Source organism: Hippopotamus amphibius, chromosome 17 (genome assembly GCF_030028045.1).
Source record: "Hippopotamus amphibius kiboko isolate mHipAmp2 chromosome 17, mHipAmp2.hap2, whole genome shotgun sequence".
Lineage (NCBI taxonomy): Eukaryota > Metazoa > Chordata > Mammalia > Artiodactyla > Hippopotamidae > Hippopotamus > Hippopotamus amphibius.
The window spans coordinates 18,485,155-18,511,077 of record NC_080202.1 but is presented as its reverse complement, the minus strand read 5'-3'; the positions used below and the strand labels follow the sequence as shown (position 1 = coordinate 18,511,077).

The window sequence follows — 25,923 nt, the reverse complement described above, 5'->3', positions numbered from 1 at the left end:
TCGTCAGCAACCGAATGCATTCTCCTTACTTTCCCAAATAAACCAGATGATTTATCCCAGATTTGGGTAGTGGAAGCTTCTTTCTGCTGGCCGCAGTATCCTTTTGACATGTCGCTGACATTCTTGGAGAACTTCCTTCCTCTCTGGCTCAGTAATGCTGATTCCAGGCTCACCTAGTGCTTTCCCTGGTCGGGTGATAGATTCAGCCGTTTCCCCCAAAAGCCTTGGTTCTTGTTGGCGGCATGTGGCTCTTAACAACCATGATCTAGGCGGTAGGTCCAGTTGTGGCTGCTAACGTGTCATTGCTTCTAGGCTTGCTCAGGAGAATCTGAGGGGGAAGATGCACACACACATATACACACGTGTGTTTCTATTTCTTTGTCCATTTATGTTAACTACCATGAGTTCATCCCAGTACGGCCCATTTCAGTCTAACCCCCCGGCTTTATTTTAGCCGCCTCGCTTCCATATGCGTAATTTCCTTCTGTAGAAGTGAGAAACTTCTCCTCAGAACGTTGCCTTATTTTCTTAATCCTCCTGTATGTAACTGATTTCCCCACCGTGTGGCCCCTAGCCTGCTGGACACCCCAGCTGCTCTGGTGGAACCCTTCTCCTGGCCCCACCACGCACACCGGCTTGAGCCAGCTGAGTCCTCAGTCCCGGCTCTCACAAGTGTACTAGCCATGCTGGCCAAACCCTTGACTTTTCAAACTCAGATGAATTATAAGCAAAAACTCGAGACAAAGTATTTCCTGAAATTAGATAATAAGAGGATTCATGTTTTTTTCATTATTCAATCACATAGTTTCAATTCTTATTCACAGAGGACGATGGAATTCATTTCAGTTAAAGATCTGGAAATAATGCTATTGATAAGTCGGCTTAGCTTTTCTTTTCCTTTTTGAAGTGTAGCATTAACAGACATTTAGAGGAACTTCGCAGCTTCCATGAGCAAGGTTGAACTTGAGGGGCAGCTGTTTTCTGAGGGCAGCTTGAGCTTTCCCTATTAGCCTGGTGGCGGGGGGACACTTAAAAGAAAAAATAAATATTATAGTATCTCTCTCACATTGGCAACCAGTCTACTCGCATAAATTCCTTTCTCAGTTTGATCTTAGCAATAAAAAAGAATGTTTCTGCTTTAGGAACTAAGAAAAATAGGGGAAATTATTTGTTTTTTCCATTTCCTGATGTATTTGATCTGTTTTTAGTTTTTGACTCTTTTCTTTGCCACCACATTCTTCCTCTCTTAGTTCACTTCCTGATGTCTGCCGCTCCTGAGTGTAGACGGCACTGGGTTATTTTCACCAGTGGAGAAGGACCAGCCGGATCAAGCCGAGTCGTTGATTATCCATATCTGTGTGGCTTCAGAATGTGTTGATTTCTGTCATCTGAACATGGGCCCATTTAATACTCTGCAGTTTTAATAACGACTCTTTTACGGTGCCAGGTCCCTCCTTCCTTCGTGAAAATGCGCTTGGGTCCCATGGCAGCGTACTAGGAATAAGTCAAAATGAACTTAGAAGAAATCTGGCTTCCAGTTTCTTAGGGAACTTGATTACAGTTTAGGAACAAAGCTGGAAAATGCAGCATCTCAGATATCAGGTAAGGATGAAAACCCTTTGCAGAGTCGTAAGAGTCGATGTCTTTTGACTTGTATATCTTCTCTAAACCCTTCCAAAGTGAGCTCCCTTCTCCTTACCGTAATAACTTTATCCCCAAATGAATAGCCATTATTGAGGGGTCCCGGTGAGCCGCTCTTGATATTTCACTTGGAGATGCCATCTGACATTCTTAATTTCCTTTTAGGGCTTGCTGGCATCAGAGGAGTGACAGTATTAGCAGATTAGCACTGTGAAAGTTGTGTATGCCCCAGACGCTTCCAACGTGGAACAGTAAATGTGCCAGCTTAACCTCCCTCCTTCCCCTGAAGCTGCTGGCCCCAGCCCCAAAGTCAGGCTACCAAAATGACATGTATCCTACACCACTGATGGGGGAAAAGGAAGTAAACCCTTCACTCTACCTTAGACACAAGAAAGGTTGTTTAACAAAAATAAAAGAAGCAAGCCAAGAGAGAATGCCAACCATAACAAGCATGAGGATAATGCAAAATTAAGAGCTTTACATGAGGAGATGTGGCCTTAATAGATGTTGCAGACTTCTGACAAGGAAAGCCAAGGAGAGAGCCAGGCAACAAAGTTTCTGGCCATTCATTCATTCAGTAAATATTTTTGCTGGTTATAAAATCCTCTGCTCAGTGACGGCTGCTCGTTCAGCCCAACAGAAACAATAGCTGGACACATAACTTCGGAGCATCTGGGCAAATTTCCAGTTTCCTTACTCTTATGAAACCCCCTTCTGTAGCAGAAACAGATCTCCCTCCCAGGCCAATGAAAGCTTCGCTTTGTGGTTCACGTTTCTCCAAGCAGAGATAGTGGTTAGGTGATCGTTTTAAATATATGGTGACTTTCTTCTTACCTGTAACTGGGCGTGTGACATCAAGAAAAGAAGATTTGGGAAGACTTCATGTTAATATTTAAAAATGGGTGATTAGCAACATACCTGAAAAACATCCAACAAGGATCTTGGCACAGTAGGCGCACAATAAATATAAGTTTAGTGTGACTTTGTTTATTGAACTTTTAAAAGTGAAAAGGAAATAATTCATTCACGTGGCCACAGAACCACGTATTGCTCTTGAGTGTCACCTGCCACACAGCTGCTCCCCAGCTTGGCTGCCTACCTGGTTGTCCCAACACTGACTAGCAAAGCCTTCACGTGTTGTGAAAATCAGCATAAGGAACTATAGTTTTTAGGAAAGCGATACAGTATATTGATGAGGTGTTCTGTCATTTACTAAATTAGACACAGTTGTGAAAAAGTGACAGGGTGTGCCTGTTAGCTTTCCTATCACCCAGAGAACCCGAGCGGGGTACCCGGGTACAGGTAAGGTAGAGGGGCTTCCTACCAGTATAAATTTGAGGGTGGGATGGGGTAAGAATGCGAAGTTTACTATAAATAAAATAGATAATCAACAACGACCTACTGTGTAGCACAGGGAAGTCTACTCAATGTTCTGTAATAACCTATATGGGAAAAGAATCTGAAAAAGAATGGATATATGTATATGTATAATTGAGTCGCTTTTCTGTACACCTGAAACTAACACAACATTGTAAATCAACTATACTCCAATATAAAATAAAAATTACATTTAAAAAAAATTTAAAAAACAAAAAAATGCTTAATAACTAAACATTCAAAAAAAAAAAAAAGAATCCTAAGTTTATCCTATTTAGTTTCAGCCCTCAGACATCTTTGGGATTTATGTATATGTTTTTTAAGAATGTTCAGTACTGCAGTTTAAGTGGTTTATAGAATTATTTAAAATGTATCATTGTTATCCATTTACATAATTGTGCATGAGTTTTCTGACTCATTTTCCCGAGCGGTGTTGGGTTTATTAATAGACTAACTCCTTGGTTAAGGCAAAATGCAGTTATCTACTTCCCTAGGTGTGCCAGGTAGCCAGATGGTTACTGTGATCAAAAAATCATCATTTTTAAATGAAATGGATGTAAAGGAATGAATATGTAAGAGTGCGCCCTGTGTTGGATAAATTATATTTGTTACTTGTTGATTGGAAGAGAAAATTGTTGTTATTAATAGGACAATTTCTGTTTTTTAAAAAAAAATATTTATTTTAGTTATTTATTTAGTTGTGCGGGGTCTTAGTTGCGGCATGCAGGCTCCTTAGTTGCAGCTTGCTGGCTCCTTAGTTGTGGCATCGCACTCTTAGTTGCGGCATGCAGGCTCCTTATTTGCAGCTTGCTGGCTCCTTAGTTGTGGCATCGCACTCTTAGTTGCAGCATGCATGTGGGATCTAGTTCCCCAAGCAGGGATCAAACCCAGGTCCCCTGCTTTGGGAACGTGGTCTTAACCATTGCACCACCAGGGAAGTCCTGGACAGTTTCCTTTTCCTCTTTGCTCTAGATCTTAACTGATTTAAAGTTTTTGGTTCTTACTAATATTATGTGAATATTTAAACATCCGTTCTCTTGGTCTGAGGGTCTCTAGTTTCTGTGAACTCTTATAGCCCCTTATAGTTTACTGTGGTTCAATTCACCAATCTTTGTATTTCCTCTAGTAGGATTTGAGAAACATCAGTCATTTAAATATTAAAATACTACCTAAAAGCTATAGGGTGGCAAACGATGACCAAAACAGACAATGTGCATTTCATGGTATGGGTTTGGTAAGTTTACAGACCTTTTATGACCTCATGGGGGTAACAGCTTCCCTTGCAAGATCAAAACGAGACCTTTTCAGATTCACTTTCAACAGTGTGTTGAAGGTGCAGGTGTTCCAACCCAGCAGTGACTCTCCACCCACATGGACGTGTCCTACCACCAGCAGTGCTAGAGATTCACCTGTTATAACGTGGCTGGTTGGCTGAGTGCCCTGTGAGTGGGCAGCGTCCTTCTCATGATATTGACTGACTTGAAGTTTGAACCTTTCCAGACACCCCAGCAGACAAAACAACACAAACTGAAAAGCAGTCCATTTACAGATGTCAACCCAGCTGCTGTATGTGACAGATTATATTTTATATCCTCAAGACTTATCTTGTTTTCATTGAACTATACCTCAAAATGTGCAGTTTCCTTTTGTCAGGTGAATGAGTTGTGATATTCGGTAAAAGTGTCTTTCCCAGTCAAGAGATTTAGACAGTGTACTGAGAGCTAGTCATTGTATTTTTACTTTTAACCAAATTGCCTGGGACCTTAGTAGATAGACTTTATGGCAGGGGTGTTGGCTTGTTTCGAGTATTTTCTTATACCAAGAAAGTAGAATCACTGAGTAACTTGACATGACCAAATTCAGTTAGTGAAAAATTTAAAATAGAACCCAGATATGTACTCTCTCTTTAAAATCTTTTCCTTGATTTTAAATTGGGCAGTTGAGCATGTGATCCCCTGGCAACGTTTGCCCACCGTGACAGGTAAGGATTTCTGGCTGTTTTCTGTTTTCTTGATACTCTGCCACCCTCTGTGTTGTTCCCTTTGTGTTCAAGGGATCAGATTTAATTAGATTACGACAGAAAGAAGAGGAACATCTTCACTTGGCTGTCTCTCAGGAATTAGCCTGTCTGAGTCCCCGTCACCTCCTAAAATTCTGCTCTTCCTCCGCTGTCCCCATTCTTGTGCACAAGCAGCGTTGTGGTCTGCTCAGCTGTGGGTGTGAGAAGGCTCGACACCTGCCTCTTTCTCACTTCTCACATCCAGTCTAAGTCATCCTGTCTCATTGATTCTGCGTCTGCTCTCAAGCCTGTCTGCTGCTCCGTCTTTCCACTGTTCCGTCCCAGCCAAAGCCCCGGTCATCCCTTCCCGGGGCTAATGCAGTAGCCTCCTCACTGCTTCACCACCCAGCCCTCAATCTTTTCCACCCTGAGGTCAGAGGGGGTTTGCAAAAAAGCAAATGTGATCAGTACTTACAACTCTGCCCTTGAAATAAAGCTCCAAACCCCTACCACGTACCTGCAAGGCTTGCACATTATCGCCTCCCACCTCGTGCCCCTGACGTCACTGCCCCCTTGCTCTCTCTGCTGTGCTGTGGTCACGTTGTCCTGCTCCGGATTCCTCAGGCAGGTGTTCCCCCCTCCACTGGAGCAGTGCATGTTCTGTTGCCTCTTCCCCATGCCCCTTTTGAGAGCTGTTCTTCTCATTACCCTGCATTAGGGCGGAGACAGGTCTACCTGTTTGTTTCTCCACCCATGGCTCCCAGCACAGTGCTTGGAACATGGGCACTAATAGTGATGTATTGAATGAATGAACGAAAGAATGCAAATAAAATTAAAGGCAGCAGTAAGAGCATTTACAGTGACTATTTCTCTACACGGAGTGCCTTACTATATAACAGAAGTGTGTTTTGAAAAAGTCATTATCTTAAAAGGTATATATCAAAAGCAAATTGGGAGGGAGGGAGGAAGGGAAGGAAAGGAAGAAAAGGAAGGAAGGGAGGAAGGAAATGAATGAATGAATGAATGAATGAATGAATAATTCAGCCAGGCATCTCCCGACCACATTTTCTGGTTGACTACCTTTTGTGTTGCTCATCTGAAGAGGTGTTGATTTAGTGAAGAAAACCAAGAGATGAACTCAGGAAGTCTATAAAACCACTGCCAGTGGCCCTAGCTAGTTTCCTATGTCCTGTGAAAAGCCTAAGTGTTTTTATGGAGGAGTTTTGGCTTAGGAGAGTCCTTCCCAGAAGAAGGCTTTCCGGACACAGTGCCCAGCTGGATCGTGATTCATTGCGATAACAAAAGCGACCCTGCCTGAGGATAAACACAGCGCAGTACAGAGGCAGCGAGCGGGACAATGGGACCTGGGGGGTGGGGGTGGGGGGTGCTTCCTGCCATTCAGAGGGCTGGCAGTGCTGCGCACAGTAGATAGAATAGGACCTGGTCTTCTGCGCTCCTGCCACGCACGCGTGCCGGTAGTGTGCCACGGGGTCCACGAGTGGAGTGTCTCATTTCTTATCACAGTCCTGTGAGGTAGATACGAGCATCGTCACTTGCATGTAATCCAGAGCTAGTTGGTGCTAAACTGCCGTCAGGTTCCCGAGTACGCTTTCTTAATGCGCCCTTTTGTCTGCTGTGAGGGTCCAGGGAGGCCCTTGCGCTGCGCTGGTGGGCTCTGGTGGTACTGCTCAAGCGTTCTCTTCCAAGGCTACAGTATGTTAATAAAAAGTCAAAATAAAGTATCCCCAGAAAGAGAAAAACAAATACCGTATGCTAACATATATACGGAATCTAAAACAATGGTACTGGTGAGCCCAGTGACAGGGCAAGAATAAAGATGCAGATGTAGAGAATGGACTTGAGGACACAGGGCGGGGTGGGGGGGTGCAAAGGGAAAGTTGAGACCAAGTAGAGAGTAGCATTGACATATATACACTACCAAATGTGGAATAGATAGCTAGTGGGAAGCTGCTGCATAACACAGCGAGATCAACTCGATGGGTGATGATTCAGAGGGCTGGGATAGGGAGGGTGGGAGAGAGTTGCAGGAGGGAGGGGATATGGGATATATCTATAAACACAGCTGATTCACTTTGTTGTACAGCAGAAACTGGCACAACAGTGTAAAGCAATTATATTCCAATAAAGACCTAAACAAATAAATAAAACATCCTATTTCATATGCTCTTAAAGCAGTGTAAACCCACAGATGCCTAGAACTACCTGTATGGAGGTTGTGTAATCACATCAATAACTTAAATGTCAAGTAACTTAATTTTTAGGATACCTTCTTTAAACTTTCCCACTCCTAGAGCTGGATTAGGTAGCTTTTCTCTAAGCTTCCATAGCATCCTTTCTATCTTGTTTTTGCCTTAAATCTTTTCTGAAACCTGGGGTGGGGGGAAGGGGAGGATGAAAAAGGGAAGGATAAAAATGTAACTTTTAAACCCTCTTTCATTATGTTACTACATGACATTGTCTGTTTATGTAAACCTTTTAGTGCAGTGATGCTGTGCCTTGTTGCTCAGGCTCCTGGCTTAGTGCCTGGCACACGGCACTTTTTAGGTACTCACATGTTTGTGAGCACACTTAATCAGCAACTAGCAGAGCAGGATTCAAACCCGGGGCTCCAGGACCATGTAACTAAAGCTCATAATCTTTCCAACATAGTCCCTGCCCATCTCAGGAACGTCCTGTCTGACAAAAGGGATAAAACAGATTGACTCCATCACATGGAGACCATGATTTTGCCAGAAGCAGAAACAAGATGACTTCACCCTTGGGAGAGATTCTCCTCTAAGAACTGGAGAAGGTGAACTGAGCCTTATTAAAGTTGGCAGTAAGCTAATGAGTGTTGCGTAAGTAAAGAAAGGGGTCAAAGTTTTGTGTACTTTGAAAATAAAACTGCAGTATGGGCTGTCCTTTCGAAATGGGCCAGCATCGTTGGTGGAAAAAACCCACACCCAGGAACGGAAACTCTCATACGTTGTAGGGGAAAGTATAAATTGCTGCAACCTCTTTGGAGGATAATTTGGCAATAATTCATAAATTTAAATTGCAGGTAATCCTTTGAATTAGCAATTTCAGTTCTAGAAATGTTTTCTATAGGTGTATATATACATATGCACAAAGAAATATGTGCCAGTGTGTTTATAGTTGCATTGTTCACAGTAACAAGTGATTGGTAGTGACCGATTAAATATTTTATTGTATATTCATCCATGAAATGAAGTACTATGCAGGCATTAAAAACAAGGCTTCTCTCTATTTACTTACATGAAACCATTGCCAAGATATGTATTTTTTTTAGTTAGAAAAATTCATCCGTGTGAAAAACTACACGAATGCATGTGTGTGTATGCATAACTGTTTCTAGAAGAATTCACGGGAAACTGGTGGCAGTGGTTACCTGTGATGAGGGAAGCTGTGGAAAAGATGAGAGAAATGCTTCTCACTGCCTATTCATTGATACCTTTTGAATCTTTTACTAGGAGTCTGTATTGCCTCTTCAAAAGTAATAAATTAATAAAACTTAAACCTACTATATCAGGAAGAATGAAAGTTGGATTTTTATTTGCAACTTTTAATTTTGGTATAATTTCAAATTTACAGAAAAATTGCAAGAATACTACAAGAAACTTCCTAGGAGTGTACCTTTCATTTAGTCGTTCTCTCTCTCTCTCTCTCTCTTTTTTTTCCTGGCTGCGCTGCTCGGCTTGTGGGATCTTAGTTCCTCAACCAGGGATCAAACCCATGCCCTCAGCAGTGAAGGCACAGAGTCCTAACCACTGGACCGCCAGGGAATTCCTGTTATATCTCTTCTAATCTGGACTGTTATTCAGCCTTTGTCTGTTTTCTTGACTGTGAGGTTTTCCACTTATTTTGTAGACTGTCCTTCAGTTTAGGGTGGTTTTCTGTTTCCCCCTGATTGGATTCGGGTTGTGTGTTTTTGGCAGACGGCACGGAAGTGATGGCTGTGTCCTTACTGCCTCCTACCAGGAGGCACTGTACTTCTCTGGATTCTCAGCCCCGAGGCCATGGGAGACACAGCTCTCTTTCAGGGCACACAGAGCAGTTTTCTGGTCATTTCATGGCTCTTGAGCTGGGAATTTGAATCCCTGAGATCATCCTTTTTATTCACCACTTTGTCCAGGGACATGCAAATAGCATATATAGTGCCAGCTGCTTGCTTCTTACAAAGGTTGATTAGGAGTATCCGATGGAGAGATATGTATATTTTTTTAGGCAAGCTTATTTTTATTTATTTATTTATTTATTTACTTACTTACTTACTTACTTATATTTTGGCCACACTGCATGGCATGTGGGATCTTAGTTTCCAGACCAGGAATAAAACCTGTGCCCCTGCAGTGGAAACACAGAGTTCTAACCATTGGACCGCCAGGGAGGTCCCCACAGTGGAAATATTGATGTATCATTATGGCCAGATCACACCATGGACTATCAGTGCTCTCTTTACTACTGGAAATAGAGTCATTAGTGGCTGTAAGTCTAATTGTATTAGAGATCCAATTCCAGGACCCCCAGAACCAGTTCAGAAAACTCATCCTTTAAATTCTGTTCCTCTGGAACCTCTCTTGGTACCAAAATCTGTATTTAGTTTGGGCTACCCAGAGAAACAGAACCAAGAGGACAAGAGCGTGTGTGTGTGTGAGAGAGAGAGAGAGAGAGAGAGAGAGAGAGAGAGAGAGAGTGTGTGTGTGTGTGTGTATAAAGAGGTTTTTGGCTTAAGAAATTTTGGACACTGCAAAGTCCAAGACCTGCAGTCAGCAAGCAAGAGACCCCAGAGAACCAATGGTGTAAATTCTAGTCTGAGTCTGTGTACGAAGGCAGGACACCTATATCCCAGCTCAAAGACAGCCAGGCAGAAAGGATACCTTCTTACCTGTTTATTCTAATCAGGCCTTGGATGGATTGAGGCTCACATACTGGGGAGGGTACTCTGCTTTACTCAGTCTACTAATGTAATCTCAACCAAAAAGACCGTCACAGACACACCCAGGATAATGTTTGACCAAATGTCTGGGCACCCCATGGCCCAGTCAACTTGACACATCAGATTCACCACCTCAGGCACATGTGTTAGTTTGTTTCAATATTGGTGGTGTTAATTTTGATCTGTTGGTTTATGTGGTTGTACGGTTTCTCCACTGTAAAATTATTATCTTTCCCTTTTGTAATTAATAAGTAATTTGTGGGGAGATACTTTGAGTCCGTGTAAATATCCTCTTCCTTGTCACACTTTCAACTCCTTGTTTTAGCATTCACGGATTGTTTTCTAACTCACATCATTCCTTCTATATTTAAGAGACATTCCCCTCTAAAGAAAGGCTTTTCCTTCTCTTATTTCTTCTTTATATCAGTGTGGACTCATAGATTCTTATTTTATTCAAAGGATTATAATATTCCTGACATTACTTAGTTTAATGCTCATGTGGTCCCCGATTTGGCCAGGAACCCATTCAAGCTGGCCCTTCTGTCCTTTTGACATGTCCCTGTCTTTCCTGGAGTACTTCCCTACTCTCTGGCTAAACACAATATTCCAGTCTCATCTTCTATATTCCTTGTCCAAGCTCTGGAGTCAGCTTTTCCTCCAAGGAGCCCTGGGTCCTTTTAGTTAAGAAAGATGGTATTTATGAGCCAACATCTGGGTACCATTGCCTCTAAGCTGTCTCAGCAGATGGATCTAGGAAATGTGTGTACATACATCATCCCCCCTTAATCCCCCATAATCCATAAGTTTATACTGAAATCTCCAATTCTAAGTCAACCCACATATTTTGTAACTTCCTTCTCCAAGGTGAAAAATCTGTCTTGGTTGGAGTAGGTTCCATTCAATCATAGTTTCCTGGAATAAAAATTGCTATTTATATCTAGCTTATGTGAAGTTTCCCACATGAAGGGAAAGATTATTTTATGTTGGATCATGGGGTTATGGCTCATTTTTACCTAGGTGACATCTTGCTATGTTTAATACTCACCCCCCCCACCCCCAGTTTTAGAAAGTCACAAGGAAGTAAGAGAAGTGAAACAAAGTATATAAATAGGAAAAAATGGTAATGATGGCAGGTGATTTAAAGTTTGGCACACCTGAGAGCCTGGATTTTCTCTGTAAGTGGAATGCAAAACTATTTTCTGAGAGAGTAGAGGTGACCTAAAGGAACTCATTCATTCGTTTCTTTGTTTTTTCATTCATCAAATATGTAACCACCCCCTAGAAGTTCCAGGACCATGTTGCATCCTGAAGATAAAGCAATGATCAGAATATATACGGTCTGTATTCTCCTACAGACAGACAATAAACAAACAAGAAACTGCTTGTGGCAAATACTATAAAGGAAACAAACAAGTGTGAGATGATGGGAGGGAGGGGTGCAGTTTAGACAGGAAAAGAGCTTGTTTTATTCTCAGCCAGAGCACACAGTGATCAGGGGTAGTTGGTATGAGATGAGCCAACATCTCAATATCAGATTGGCCTACTTTGAGGTTTTCCACTGAAAAGATTTAAGGATGGGAATGAGTAGTTAGATTTATATTTTAAGATCACACCTCCTGCTGCATGGCGATTGAAAGGGGTCAGACCACTTGAGACAATAGCTGTGAGAGGGAAGATGCCTGTGACTGCATATTCTTGCTAACATTGTTCACTATAAAACTCTTGATCTATAGTTGAAAAAATGGTATCATATTGTTGCTTTGATTTGCATTTCCTTAAACGTAAATGAAATTGAGACATATTTTCGTGGAATTTATTTTGGTATAAATAGTTGCATCAGGTTCCTAGAGTTGCTGTAACAAATTACAGCAAACTGGGTGGCTTAAAACAGTGGGCATTGATTGCCTTGCAGTTCCGAAGGCCAGAAGTCCAAAATGAAGATGCCGGCTGGCCATGCTCCCTCTGAGACCTGGTAGAGGAGAAATCCTTCCTTGCCTCCTCGTAGCTTCCAGGGGTGAGCATCAGACCGTGGCATTCCTTGCCTGGTAGCCACATCTGCCTCTGTCACCACAGGGCCTCCTCCCTCCCTGTCTGTCTGTCTTCACCGTCATTTTCCTCTTCTTGGAAGGACACCAGTCATACTGGGTTCGGGCCCGTCTAATGACCTCATCTTGATCACATCTGCAAAACCCATGTTTCCAAATAACATCACCCTCCAGGTCCCGGGGATTAGGACTTCAACATACCTTTTTGGGGGAACACAATTCAGGCCACCCCACTAATCTGCATTCTGTTTTTCCAGGTGGCCAGCTCATTTCCTAACTCTATTTCTTGGCATTTAACGTTGGTATTATTGCTGTTTTGAAATGTCACCATTCTCATATACGGAAGCCTTCGGGAACACCAATTATGTCACCTCCGTTATCTCCCACTTCTAGAATTTCCTTCTTTCTACTTTAATTTTGTTTTCTCCATTTCATTTTGCTTACTTTTCTCCACCTCTTCTTGTCCCAGGCTATTTTCAGCAGTGCCTGTTCCCCTTTTTATGTCTTTTAATGAGACCTTCATTTCCATGGGGTTTTTTCCTTGAGCTCTTTCAGTCTATCTCTTTTAAAAAATGGTTTTAAATATGCTTTCTCTCTCTTTTAACAATGTTTTCTTTGATCTCTTGGTTTATGGGGCTATATTTTCTTTACTTTCTTTGCTTTCATGCAGAAATATTTTTCATCATTTTTCTCATGTTACACTATTTTTTTCTCCTTGACTATTCTTGATCTGCTTTTTGTCTGTCCAATTCTTTGCCTGCTTTTTTCCTTTAACATCTGATCATGGGCGCCCTTCTGGTTCACTTTTGATTAGTACCATCTTTGAATAGGTGTTTCATTCTGGGTTGGTTAGTGGCTGAAAGAGAGTGTGCAGAAGGACCAGTAGATCACCAAGTTTGGGATCTGTTATTTCTAGACCCTTTCTCACCAACACTCTGCCCTGAAATGGCAGGGAGTTTGCCTCACTAGCAAGCAGGTCCCATACGGATGCCCTGAGACACCGGGGAGGCGGCTTAGCATGACCTCTTTTCGTTTATGAAGATCGCCTGCCGCAGAGCAATTGTACCTACTTTTTCATTTTCTCCTCACCATCCTGACAGCCCGCTTCTTTGCAAAAACATGATTGCCACTCACTTCTTCATTTAGCTCCATTTTGCAGTTATTCAGAAGTGTCAAATGGGACCCCTTTTGTTCCACAACCACCTGCATCCCAAGAGCCTGCCATTCTTAGCAAAAGGCTGTTGGCGACCCACTCAGGAACTGCAGCCACTTCCAGAGGACTTGCTGTGGTGCCTGGGCTCTCCAGAGGCACATGCCCACTCTCAGCAGCCTTCTTCCACGAGGGCTTGTTTTCCAGCACGCCACACCCTTTCTTCATAGATGGTGTTTCTGAGTTGTAGCTAGTTTTCTGTTTCCTCTTAGGTTAATTTTTCTGATTTTGTTTTGTCTTGTTGACTTCCAGACAGTAGAATAGGGATAAGATATCATTACTCCATCCACCTTAAATGGGCATCCCTTAGGTGGTATGAGAAGTTGATACTGGACCCTACACTAGAGAACTTGAGTGTTTAGAAATCATCAGGGAAGAGGAGCCAGCAAAGGAGACTGAGGAGGAAAACCCAGAGAATGTGGCCTCACAGAAGCCAAGAAAGAATGTGGGGAGAAGATAGGAGTCAATGTCAGATGCTGCTGGGAAAGCAGTAAGTTGAGGACAGACAGTCAGCTGATGGATTCAGCAGTTTCATTGGGAAGTGATTTTGGCAAGTTTGATCAAGGTTTATTGAAGTGCTGGAGAGGAACCCAGGTTGGAGTTGGTTGAGGAGAGAATGGGAGACAAAAAAATGGTGTGTGTAGGTGAACACCTGTCCTGAGAAGTGTGAATGTTCATAGCAGCTTAAGATTGCCTTCTCATTGAAAAGGGAAAGAAAACAGGCCAGATGGATGTGGTTTAGCATCACCTATTTGAAAACGTACATTCTCATTGAAATAAATAGTATTTACTCATGAATAAAAATTTTATTAAGTGCATAGTAGACTATTCACAGAGAATTTTCCTCCTGGTGATAATTAATAGTTTAAGGGGTCGATCAAGGGTAACACTGAATTCTGTTAGTGGGTGAACTTATAATCCTCAGGAGTACATTTTGGAATCTCATCAGCCAAAATAAATTCCCTTTTCTCTCCACCCAGTTCTAAAGTTAAATATATTTTTGTCTCGCATGTTCAGGAAGTGTTCAAATTCTTCCCATTTCCCTTTGAAACAACTCAAATTTCTCTTTGCCTCATCTCTACAGTTATTCCCTTCATTGAGACCCAGCCTTATTGATCTCTTTACCTAGAAAAGTCTTCACTTTTTCCCTTGTTTCCAGTCACATCAAATTTGACTTCCTCAAGCTGGTTTTCAAAGCCTCTCATGTCAAAAAATAACCTAAGTGTCCATCAGTGGATGAATGGATAAAGAAGATGTGATACATATATACAATGGAATACTACCCAACCACTTGGGATATCTTGCCATTTGTGAAATGAGGGCATTATGCTGAATGAATAAGTCAGAGAGAAAAACAAATACCATACTATCTCACTTACATGTGGAACCAAATAAATAAATAAATACAAGCTAATAGATACAGAGAATAGATTGGTGATTGCCAGAGGTGGAGGTTGGGGTGGGGGGTAGGAAATGAGTGAAGAAGGTGAAAAGGTACATATTTCAGTCATAAAATAAACAAGTCATGGGGATGTCATGTGCAGCACGGTCACTATAGTTAATGATACTGTGTTGCGTGTTTGAAAGTTGCTCAGAGAGTAGATCTTAAAAATTCCCATCACAAGAAAATATCTGTGTGTATAGTGACAGATGTGACCATTTCACAATATGTACAAATACTGAACCAGTATATTGTACACCTGAAACAATTATAACCTCGTATGTCAGTTATACCTCAGTTTTTGTGAAAAGCCTATCACATCATATCAAATCTTACTCCCTCCTACTTTTCCAGCTGTTCCCTGACATTCCCTAGTACAAGTTTCCTGCTCTGGTTAGGCCTGCCTCCTTCTCATACTTCTAATCTTGCCACGTGGTTCTGCCTTCATGCTTACGTTCATATTAAGTTCCTGTCAGTAATTAGCACTTGATTATCTTTAGTATTGTTTTGGGTCTGTTGCCCTACCCCCAGCATCACACTTCTGTGCAGGGCTGTACGCATAGTCTGTCTGTGTCTGATCCGAGGGAGCCGCATGCATCTCGACTTCCCATTGTAGGTAATCTTTTATGTAAGCACATGTGCAAATTAATGAGGCTGTTTTTTTTTTTTTTTAATGTTTCAGAAGTCATGTACAAAAGACTTTCGTTCTCCAAAGGCAAAACCTTTGTATGTTCTCCATTGCTACTTATTAATTAAAAAACTTTTTTAGAACTGTTTGTTTCATTCAGAAGTCAGTGACAATATCCTGCCCATTCAGTAAATATTTTTCATAAACTCCTTAAAGAAATTGTTTTAAAAATCAATTGTTGCTAAGCTATTTTCACTATTTGGGACGTTTCAAAGGGGAAAAAAAAAATCTAAGCAGAGCAAAGACTGTGGTAGCCCTAGTGTTGGGGGTGGGGTACTAAGAATGGCTTCTTCAGGGAGCTGAGTTTTAGGCTTCTGAAGAAGGATGGGAATCTTCCAGCAGATGGGGGAAGAAGAGGCAGGTGGAGATGGGTATTCTAGGCAGAACAGATCCCGTGAGTAAACCATGCAGGCATGGTGGCCTTGGGAACTGTAAATAGCTCATTAATGTGAGAGCAAGAGTGACATGGGCTGGGGGGGTAGGAGGGGGCGGGAGTGGGGTTGATGGGTGGGCGTGTTGTGGGGAGTTAAGAGAGTCAAGTGAAGAGAAATGTGGAGGCCAGAACACAAAAAACGTGTGCCCTGCTGTGGTTCGTATATTACCCTCCAGGATTCCATGTCAAAAGTTACAATCATCTTTGCCACCAGGGTACATGCTTTTAGTATCTTACCTATCGCACTGTATCATTATCACTTATTCACAATACTTCCCTGTTCTTTATTCCTTTTTTAATCCCCAGGGTCAGACCCAGTGCCAGACACAAAGTAGATACTGAATCATAAATTATACAGTTTATGAAATATGAAATATTTCAGATATGCAGAATGAATGATAAAAGTTTGACATAAAAGGTTTGCACACAGAGGTCACAGAAATGCCTTCCTTGGTCTCTTGCAAGAGATGGTATCACGCATTAGTCATTTAGGATAATTTCTGTCATTCCTCTCGGAGGCGAACCAGAGGTGAGTGCTTTCCTGCTTCGTACCCTGAGGCTCTCCAAAGCGAAGAGAAATCTCAGGTTGGTGTTAAGGTGTATGCTGGCACCATCTAGTGGTGATTTTGAGACCTAACCAAATTGAAAGTTTCGTCTTTAACAACCAAACTTTTGCTGAAACATTGTATTTAATACTGTATTCCCACTAGCTATCTATTTTACAGTTGGTAGTGTAAATATGTCTATGCTACTCTCTCACTTCGTCCCAGCTTCCCCTTCACCCCCTACCCCAACCCCGTGTCCTCAAGTCCATTCTCTACTTCTGTATCTCCACTCTTGCCCTGTCACTGGATTCATCAGTACCATTTCTTCAGATTCCATATATGTGTGTTAGCATACGGTATTTGTTTTTCTCTTTCTGGCTTACTTCACTCTGTATGACAGTCTCTAAAGCAAATATATTCCAGTAAAGAGCTTCAAAAAAAAATACTGTATTTTGTTAAGCCCTTGCCACTGTCTTCAAGTTCATAGTTACGCATTGGATAATTTTTATCTCTTGTGTTTTACAAAGGTGCTTGGAACTTTTGATAAACAAAACATTCCATTTGAAATAAAATGGAATTTCAGAGAAAGTGCATGATTGGACAGACCTGGAATCTTAGAAAAACATTCTAAACTCCTATGTTATTTGCTGTCTCTTAGTCACAGAGTTCCAGACTCATGAGGCAATTTTCTTTCTAACACGCTTCTCCTTCTCTTTATTTTTCTTTTTGGGCAGTGTTTTTTAAACTAAAGAATTTTGTCCTTTCAGTTCTTATCTTTGAAGGTAGCTATTGAGCATGCCCTTCAAATTTGCAGGTTAAGCCAGAAAGGCTTGGGCAGTGAATCTCAGCTTCTTATTATTTTTGTGGGTCTTTGAATATGAGTTATGCAGACATTTTGCTTGTGACTTGTGTTGATTGACAGCTGAGGCAGGGAATCAGATTATGATCACTGTGTTGATTCCTCATGGGTAGGGATTGTTGTGATTTTAGTTGCAATGTTAATAAAATAAAAGCATTTATTAAAAATCTCCTTCATGCAAAACATAATTGGATGCATAAGATTAATTGCCTTTTTTTTTAAGTACTTACTCAATGTCAGAGGGAGGGAAGGGTATAATTATCACCATTTTATAGGTGAAGGAGCTGAAACTCATGGAGGTTAAGCAGCTTTCACAGTCTCACTACTCTTAACTTTGCAGTGTGAGCCTTTGGACCCACGTATCAAGGACTCCAGGGTAGCTGCGTTTAGCTACCGTATAGACTTTCTGTCCAGCAATGGGGAGGATGCATAGGAAAACCACAGGAGAAAAATGCACAGAAAACCTTGAAGTGATCAATAACTCTTATTTAAACATACAATAACTACTTGATAAAAATCTTGGTTTTGATTTAGTGTTGACATTATCAGAATGTTTGTTTCCGCTCCTAATTTTAGCCGATAGCCTTCATTCCAGTGTAAACGGAATTTAAGGGTCTTGCCCTTTGGTCGCAAATGCTTTAGTTATCTCTCCGCTGTACTGACCCTACAAACAGGAGTGCTCAGAGTCCCGGCCACTGTCCATGGACCAGCATTCTCCCGTCTTGGCATTCCCTTCTTCCAACTGTTGAAAGTGAGCTCTGTCTGCCTGCGCCTCTTGGCAGATGGAGCATGTAGTGGCAGCCGCTTGTGTAGAAACGTCCTTTCGGGTATTGGCCTCGCTCTGGTTCATATGTGTTTATATGTGTGAGTTAATGTGTCAGTGGTAAATATATACGGGTTTTCTAAATTTTATATTGAATTTTTTTCTTTGCACATGTAGACACATGGTTTTGCACAATTGGAGTTGTATCATATATGCTGGGTTTGTTATTTTTTTTACTCTTTTTTTCTTAGTTTCTCTGGCTTTCTTCCAACTGCCCATATGGCCTTCCTCCTCATCACCCTACTGTATGTATTTAAAGATATGCAGGACATAGTATGCAGCCTTCCATATTTTTCCATGCTCATGTAATCATGTACAAAATATATTTATGTACAGTTATATACATATCATACACATACACAGGATGGATTTTTAGCCTCTTACATGTGTCAGTGGTGGGATCATGTTATACTTTTTAAAATGCACATACCTAGGGACTTCCCTGGTGGTCCAGTGGGTAAGACTCCACGCTCCCAATGCAGGGCGCCCGGGTTTGATCCCTGGTCGCGGAACTAGATCCCGCATGCATGCTGCAACTAAGAGTCTGCATGCTGCAACTAAAGATCCCACATGCCGCAACTAAGACCCAGTGCAGCCCAAATAAATAAGTAAATAAATAAATATTTTTTAAAAAATAAAATAAAATACACATACCTTTCAACCAGCTATCCCATTCCCAGGAATTTGTTTCACAGAAAAAACACTGATTTGTAAGATTATGTACCAAGAGTGCCTTCTACAATATTGTTCATAACAGCAGGAAGGAAGGGGGATGATGATAGAATAAATAAGGATATATCTGCACCGAGGAGTTTTAGGCAGTCCTTTTAAAAAAGTGACTTTGACTTCTGCCAGAAATGTCTTCTCTGCCATTCCCTCTGGTATGGATTTTACTGTTTTTATTCCTTTATTGACATTTTATTGGGGTTTCAAGAGGGAGAAGAAATAAACGTACTTGGACAATTTTCTTTATAACTGAAAATCTGACTAAATAGATTTCAAGGCCTGCTCTAGCTTCTGTACCTTTTCCTCCTAGAGCTCTTAGGTGGTCGTCAACTCTTTTTATTTCTTCCCCCTTCTTACCCTTCTGTATTTTGGAAATGAGGAAATCTCTAGCCTCCAAAATGTTAAATTCTTTCTTCTCTCTCAGCTTATACCCCCTGCCAGTCTTTTCTAGCAGCAGCATCCAAATGAACACGGCCTCAAGCATTATCTCTAAAAGGAAACTCAGGACTGTGAAGTGTTGGTTCAGAAATTGCGCCTGGGATATTTGGATTTTCTTGGAAATAAGAGACTCATAGGAAACAAATACCATCTCTGTATAACCACAGCTCCATCTTCCTTTTCTCTTGCTTCTGTGCAGATTTGAAAAGGGACGCATCTACACATTCATCGGAGAAGTTGTCGTCTCTGTGAATCCCTACAAGTTGCTGAACATCTATGGGAGAGACACGATTGAACAGTACAAAGGGCGTGAGCTGTACGAGAGACCGCCGCATCTTTTTGCCATTGCCGATGCTGCTTACAAGGCTATGAAGAGGCGATCGAAAGACACTTGCATTGTGATATCAGGTATTTAAGGAGCCCCTGTACTTCCAAGGTCAACATGTGTTTAGCTTATTTAGTACTCAAGGGTCCAAACAATTGATTAGGTCTTTTTTGAAGTTAGAAGCTTAAGTAATTTTATAGGAGAAAAAAGTGTAACCAGCATTAAAGGCTAGATTATTTCTAACATTTCTGACCATCTGCTATTTACACATTATATAGTACATTTGGATGGACTTCTGGTCAGTTTTGTAGACAGCACTGACAGGGGGAAATTCATCTTCCCATCTCAAACATGTGAAACTACTGGATAAAAATGTAACAAAAATTATTTTCAATGAATGAAACCAGGAAAATGGAATCCTGAGGTACCAAAAAGGAAGAATGAACTCCAAGTCAGACTGGTGAAGGGGAGCTAGTGTCTAGGGACATACAGAGGCCTGGGGGCTGGAAATAAGATCTCAGAGCTGGGGACTGGAGCTTTAAAGCCTGCAGAGGGGAGACAGGTGACAGACCCTGGCGTCCAAGAGCAGGAGCCAGGTTCTCTGGGTAAAGCTGAGCTCTTCAAGGAATCTTGTGTAGTGAGTTGGGGACAAGAAACTGTGTGCCCACTGACCCGGGATACCCTCTTCCAAACTGTGGGACTGTCTTTTGGTGCTAATAATACCTCCTGTTCGCGTGAGTGGCTTTATACTTTTAAAATGCTTCTGTGATCTTTATTCCATGTTGGTTATCAGCGCAGCTCTGTGACTGGCAAGTAGGACAGTTGTGTTTCTGCTTTACAGATGAAAATATTAAGGGTCAGAGAAGTGAGGCAACTTAGTGTTGGGCTGGAGAACGATATCCTAGGACTACCTTTTATTAAAACACATTTTGAAGGCAATATTGCCTGCTTTTAAAAGGGGTTGGGGGAGGAGACAATTTTATAAGTGTATAAAGCGAAAGCAAAAAGTCCCTTTCCCTTGAATACCTTGTTCTTCCCCAAATTGTAGCAGTAACACCTGTGAACAACAAAGCATTTATCCTTTCACACATTTTCTCTGTGTGCGTGAATACATATAGTCACACATGTGTAATTATGTTGTAAATATATAATTATATTATAGACTTATGTTGTAACTGCTATTACATAACTTGTTTTTCCACTTAACAATATATAATGAACATCTTTTCATTAGAGTCCCTGTAGAAGTAGTACATTCTCTAACAGTTGTGTCGTATGCCACTGAATCGTTGAATTGTAATTTATTTACCCAGTCCTCTACTGATGAGCATATTATTTTCCGATTTTAGCTATAACATATAGTACAGTCTGCAGAAATAGTCTTAAAACCTTTGAAGATTATCATTTGATTGTATTAGTATTTTTCATATTTCCAGATTATAAATTTCTACAAGTGGAGTTTTGGGTCACAACGGATGAACATGTAAAGCCTGGGTAGTTAATTGTAAACGTGTCCCTTCTCCATTCCTTCTGTCGGTTGCCATGCCTTTTTGCTGTGACACCATATGTCTGGAGCTTGTTTTTTTCACTAACATCACTCTAATTTTCTGAAAAAATTATTTCATCCCCATTAAGATTAAAAAAAACAAAAAACCCTGCCATAGAAAACAAAGTTATTATATGAATTTCGCCGCGGCCACTGTTTGTCACTTTCTTGTTTCTTTTCCACTGCCAAGTACTAAGACTTTAAGGAATTAGTTTACCACATTTTATCCCTTGATACTTTTACTAAGTAAATCTTGATCTGGAATCTGTTATTTTGCTTCTATCATAGTTTTAATTTTTTCAACATGTTCAGATCTGTTAGAACCAATCCCATATTAAGACAGGATGAAATAACTCAAAAAAAAAAACCCTCAAACGATGAAACGTAAGGGATTTCACATGAATAACTAACATCAAAGCTGAAAATGATTCTATTAAAAATTAGCTTACTCTTGGTTTAAGTTGTAGTGTTAAGCCGTGCACAATTCTCCCCCCAGGGGAAAGCGGAGCTGGTAAAACGGAGGCCAGTAAGTACATCATGCAGTACATTGCGGCCATCACCAACCCCAGTCAGAGAGCAGAGATTGAAAGGTAAGAACAATCCAACAACAGGAGGAAATTCTCACTGGAGCTTCATTTTCTATACAGACGTGACTAGGCTGGGCTTAAACTCTGATATGCATGGATATCATTATTGATAGTTAAACTACTTTGATTCTTTTCATGCAGACCATCTCTGTCCTTTTATTTATATCCCTCTATTTCTGTATTTGTTTGTAATAGAAAGATACTGCTGTGATAATTCTAGTCTATAGCCGCTGCCTTCAATGTTACGTGTGCCCAGCAAAGATGTTACGCTGTGCTGGTAGGTTGTCTTGTTCAAACGCTCACAGGTATCTTGCTCTTTCTGCTCTACCAGCATCTTTTCTCAACTGTGTTCAGCATGCCCTAGAGTGAAAGGGGGCTCCGGGAGGCAGAACCATGCTGTTCCATCATTGTTAATAAGCATGACCCTGGTATCGGAAGTTCCAAATAGGATTCATTTTCTGAAAGGGTTTCATACCTCATCATGCTCTGCTCACAGCAAGAGGAGTGGTAAAGCGGGCAGGCCCTGCCCAGTGTTCCACAGAGTGTCTGGTGCATGGTGTTTACCCAGTAAATATGTAAGGAATGAACGGATGGGTTTTTTAGAAAAGAAAGTGGGCAATGCGGCCATAATGCAATATGACTTTCTTATGTGGTGTGGACTTTTTGAAGAGGAAAAAACAAGAGCTTTCCAAAGTTGCCACTTTAAGGCTCAGTATTTATTTACAGAAGAGTCACATTCCATGTATACATCTCAGCCTTCAGTTTTATAAACAGAGAGAAAGGAAGCTGGGTTGGTCTGAAAGAAGAGAATTTGGACTAGACTACCCTGTGTGGGCTTTCTTCTTCTCTTCAGAATTGGGCTAGATTGCCAGGTCAAAAAGAGGTGTTTTTCTTGATAGTGGTACATTCCCAATTCTGATTCTGACTTTACAGCCTATTATGACAAGGATATAAGTTTTTAAAATTTCCTTTGGCGCTCAGGAGAATAACTGGCTGAGAACTAAATTAATTTTATTTCTAGACCCAGTTGGTACAGGAGAATAAGGCATATTTACATTTACTAGTCTTTTGAGAGCATATCTTACCATAGTTTTGTAGACACTTTCCTTTATTTACCATAAGCAAGCAGTTTCCCCAGCCCCACTTAAAAGTATACTTTCATTCATGAGGAGATAAGGTTGTAGGGTCACTTACAGTGGTAGTAGAAGGAACAGGGGATCTGGTACATCAGGTTATTTCAGTGATATGCCCATATAAGAGGAATTTTGTCAGTGAAATAGAAACAAAAGCATAAGACCTAGAATGAAATTAAAATATATCCACTGGGGGAGAGTGCTCTATAGAGAGTTAGCATTCATCGAATAAAGAATGACATAGATACCTGGTACCAAAGAGAGATTCCATACAGCTTCGAACGAAATGATGAGCAGTTTCTAAACTAATCAAGATCACATTTATGATGTATTAACCAGATGCAATAAATTTCACTTGGCTTTATAAGGAAGAACTTCTAAAACTGGAATCATTTTCTGTATCACCCATTCTTTTCAGAACATCTCTTTTCAAGATTTTTCCCTATAAAAATAAAACATGCTCATTTAAGAGAAAAACTAAAAATTACAGCATTATGTAAAACATGAAAGTTGCCTGAAATTCCACCCTACCTACCCTATCAACCTAGGTGACCACAGCGAAGTGTGGTCTCCTCCAGATTAGTGAGCATTTACTAACACATGTGCACACATGCACGCACACACACACACACACCCACAGATCCTGCAATATGTATTATTTTGCAGCTTCACTTCTCATTCATTAATATATTCTGGAAATCTTTCTGTGTCAGTGTGTATTACACTGGGAAACAAAAATTTATTTTTATCCATCCCTATTGGTGGACATTTAGGTTGTTTGTAATTTTTTTTTTTGATGTTGCAAACAGTGCTACAGTCAGCATCTTTGTAGACATATTTGCATGTCTTTTAATGAAATCTAGTTTCTTTAAAGGCCCATCTTTTAAAACGTTACAGTGACTTTCATTATTCTGTGTTGAAGAGTGAAGAATATGTTGCTTAAGTCCAACTGTGTCCTGGAAGCGTTTGGAAATGCCAAAACCAACCGCAATGACAACTCAAGCAGGTTTGGAAAATACATGGATATCAACTTTGATTTCAAGGGGGACCCTATTGGTGGACATATCAATAACTACTTATTGGAGAAGGTAAAATGTGCTTAATTTCTGAGGCTAATGTTTGCAAATGCTGTTTTTTGTTTTTTTTTTTTTTTTTTTTTTTGCCTAGAATTGTTTTTTCAAGTTGAGTTGTATTTAACCCACAGGATTAGTTTCAGGTATACAATGCAGGGATTCAATATTTTTGTACATTCTAAGATGATCACCACAATAAGACCAGTTGCCATCCATCACCATACAGAGTTACTATAGTGTTACTGACTGTATTCCCTATGTGCACATTACTTCCCTGTGACTTATTTATTTTATAATTGGAAGAGGGTACCTCTTAATCCCCTTCACCTATTTCATCCATCCCCCCCAACCCCATCCCCTCTGTCAACCACCGGTTTGCTCTCTCTCTCTGTGCATCTGTTAATGCTGAATGTTCTTTTAAAAACCTGATTATTTTTATAGAATTTCTTTTATTGCTCCAAAGTAGCTTTTAATCCTGTTCTCTGTCCCTTCCTGCTCCTGAATTAGCTTTCCGTGACAAAATATTCTCTTTTTGTGTTCTCTTATTAGCACTCACAATATCAAGTTGGGGAAAGTTATAGACTTTGTAGGTAAAGATTTAGGCATGGGGGAGTGAGGGGTGTGTAGATGTGTGCCAACTTTTGGGTAAGGTTTAACAAAAACCCATCTAGGACTAACCACTTCCACTCTTTTTACATATCCTTCCACTTTTTTATTTTAATTAATTGGCAATCTCATTTTCTTCTAGTTTCTATTTGTTCACTGCTTTATAGTAACATAGATGTACTTTATGATCTTACAGCCTAATTGTGAAGCAGACTGCGTTTGGTCTGTGTAAACTTAGAGTATGTTTTTATCTGCCCATGGGAATGATAGGCCCAATTTGTAGAAGATTCCAGTTAAAACTTTCCTCTTGGGACTTCCAGAGAGGTTGCGTCCTAACTAAGCTTGAGTAGACTCGCTTGGTTATTGCAGTTAAGATTGAACTTTGCCAAGTTAAGTCTCCACCTTGAACTGTGCTCAGATATGAACTGACCTGCCTTCTCAGTTAAGGGTTTTCCATCTCAATCACACCATAGCAATCTTTATGGCAGCAAAATGGACTATAAATTTTATTTTTGTTGGTTAAACTGGAGTCAGACTGTTAAGAAAATCATGTTTTATCAGAGTCAGTTGAAAAAGAACAGGAAATGCCGGCTGTTATCAGTTTTTTTTCCAGAATGTTTCATGGCTTCACTTTATGTACATATTCAATCAAAAGAATCCCCTTGAATGAACATACATTTTGAGTCCTCTCTTAAGAGCAATCTTTTTGAAACCATCTAGAGCAGAGGTCTCTGTGCACAGATCTTGTTCAACTCACTTTATTACAGGATATAAGGCATTGCTCTTTGAAATGCCAGCAGACCCTCAGGAAGGGAATGTTGAGACTATTCCTCCCTAAACATTCCTTCCTATTCCCCCCATTTCCAATTCCCCCCCCACACCTAAAAAATTTCCTCTTTAGGCTCTAGCTTTAAAAAAAATCAAAATAACTTCCTTTTCAGAAAGTTTAAGGAGCTCTGTTTTAAAAAAGTAAAAAGAATTATCAAAAAGTTGCACAGAAAACCCCATAGAGGAGATCGAGTTTTAGGTTGGTCCCATCCGTGGTATCTTTAGGACATTTCAGTGTACTGTCATTACAGGATTCCCTGAGAAAGTGGCTCTTGTTTTGTTTTAGAAGTACATTCTCAGATTAATGGTTTTTTAAAATTTATTTTATTGTAGTTGATTTACAATGTGTTAATTTCTGCTGTACAGCACATTGATTCAGTTATATACATACATTCTTTTTCATATCCTTTTCCGTTATGGTTTGTCACAGGATATCGAATATAGTTCCCTATGCTGTACAGTAGGCCCTTGCTGTTTATTCATTCTATATTATATATTCTGCAGTAGCCTGCATCTGCTAATCCCAAACTCCCAATCCATGCCCCCACAGTGCCCTCTCCCCTTTGGCAATCAAAGTCTGTTCTCCATGTCTGTGAGTCTGTTTCTGTTTTGTAGGTAAGTTCATTTATATTATATTATTTTT

At 40.6% G+C, this 25,923-nt stretch overlaps 1 protein-coding gene across 3 annotated transcripts in view; it reads left to right on the top strand.

Annotated features, from left to right (window-relative positions):
- MYO1D (myosin ID) overlaps positions 1 to 25,923 on the top strand; it is a 324,249-nt gene that overhangs the window by 69,872 nt on the left and 228,454 nt on the right. For all 3 annotated transcript variants that reach the window (XM_057715027.1, XM_057715029.1, XM_057715028.1), the window contains exons 2-4: positions 19,382 to 19,590; positions 21,550 to 21,643; positions 23,696 to 23,861. In XM_057715027.1, coding sequence (XP_057571010.1) covers positions 19,382 to 19,590; positions 21,550 to 21,643; positions 23,696 to 23,861 — 469 coding nt within the window. The remainder of the gene's footprint in view (positions 1 to 19,381; positions 19,591 to 21,549; positions 21,644 to 23,695; positions 23,862 to 25,923) is intronic.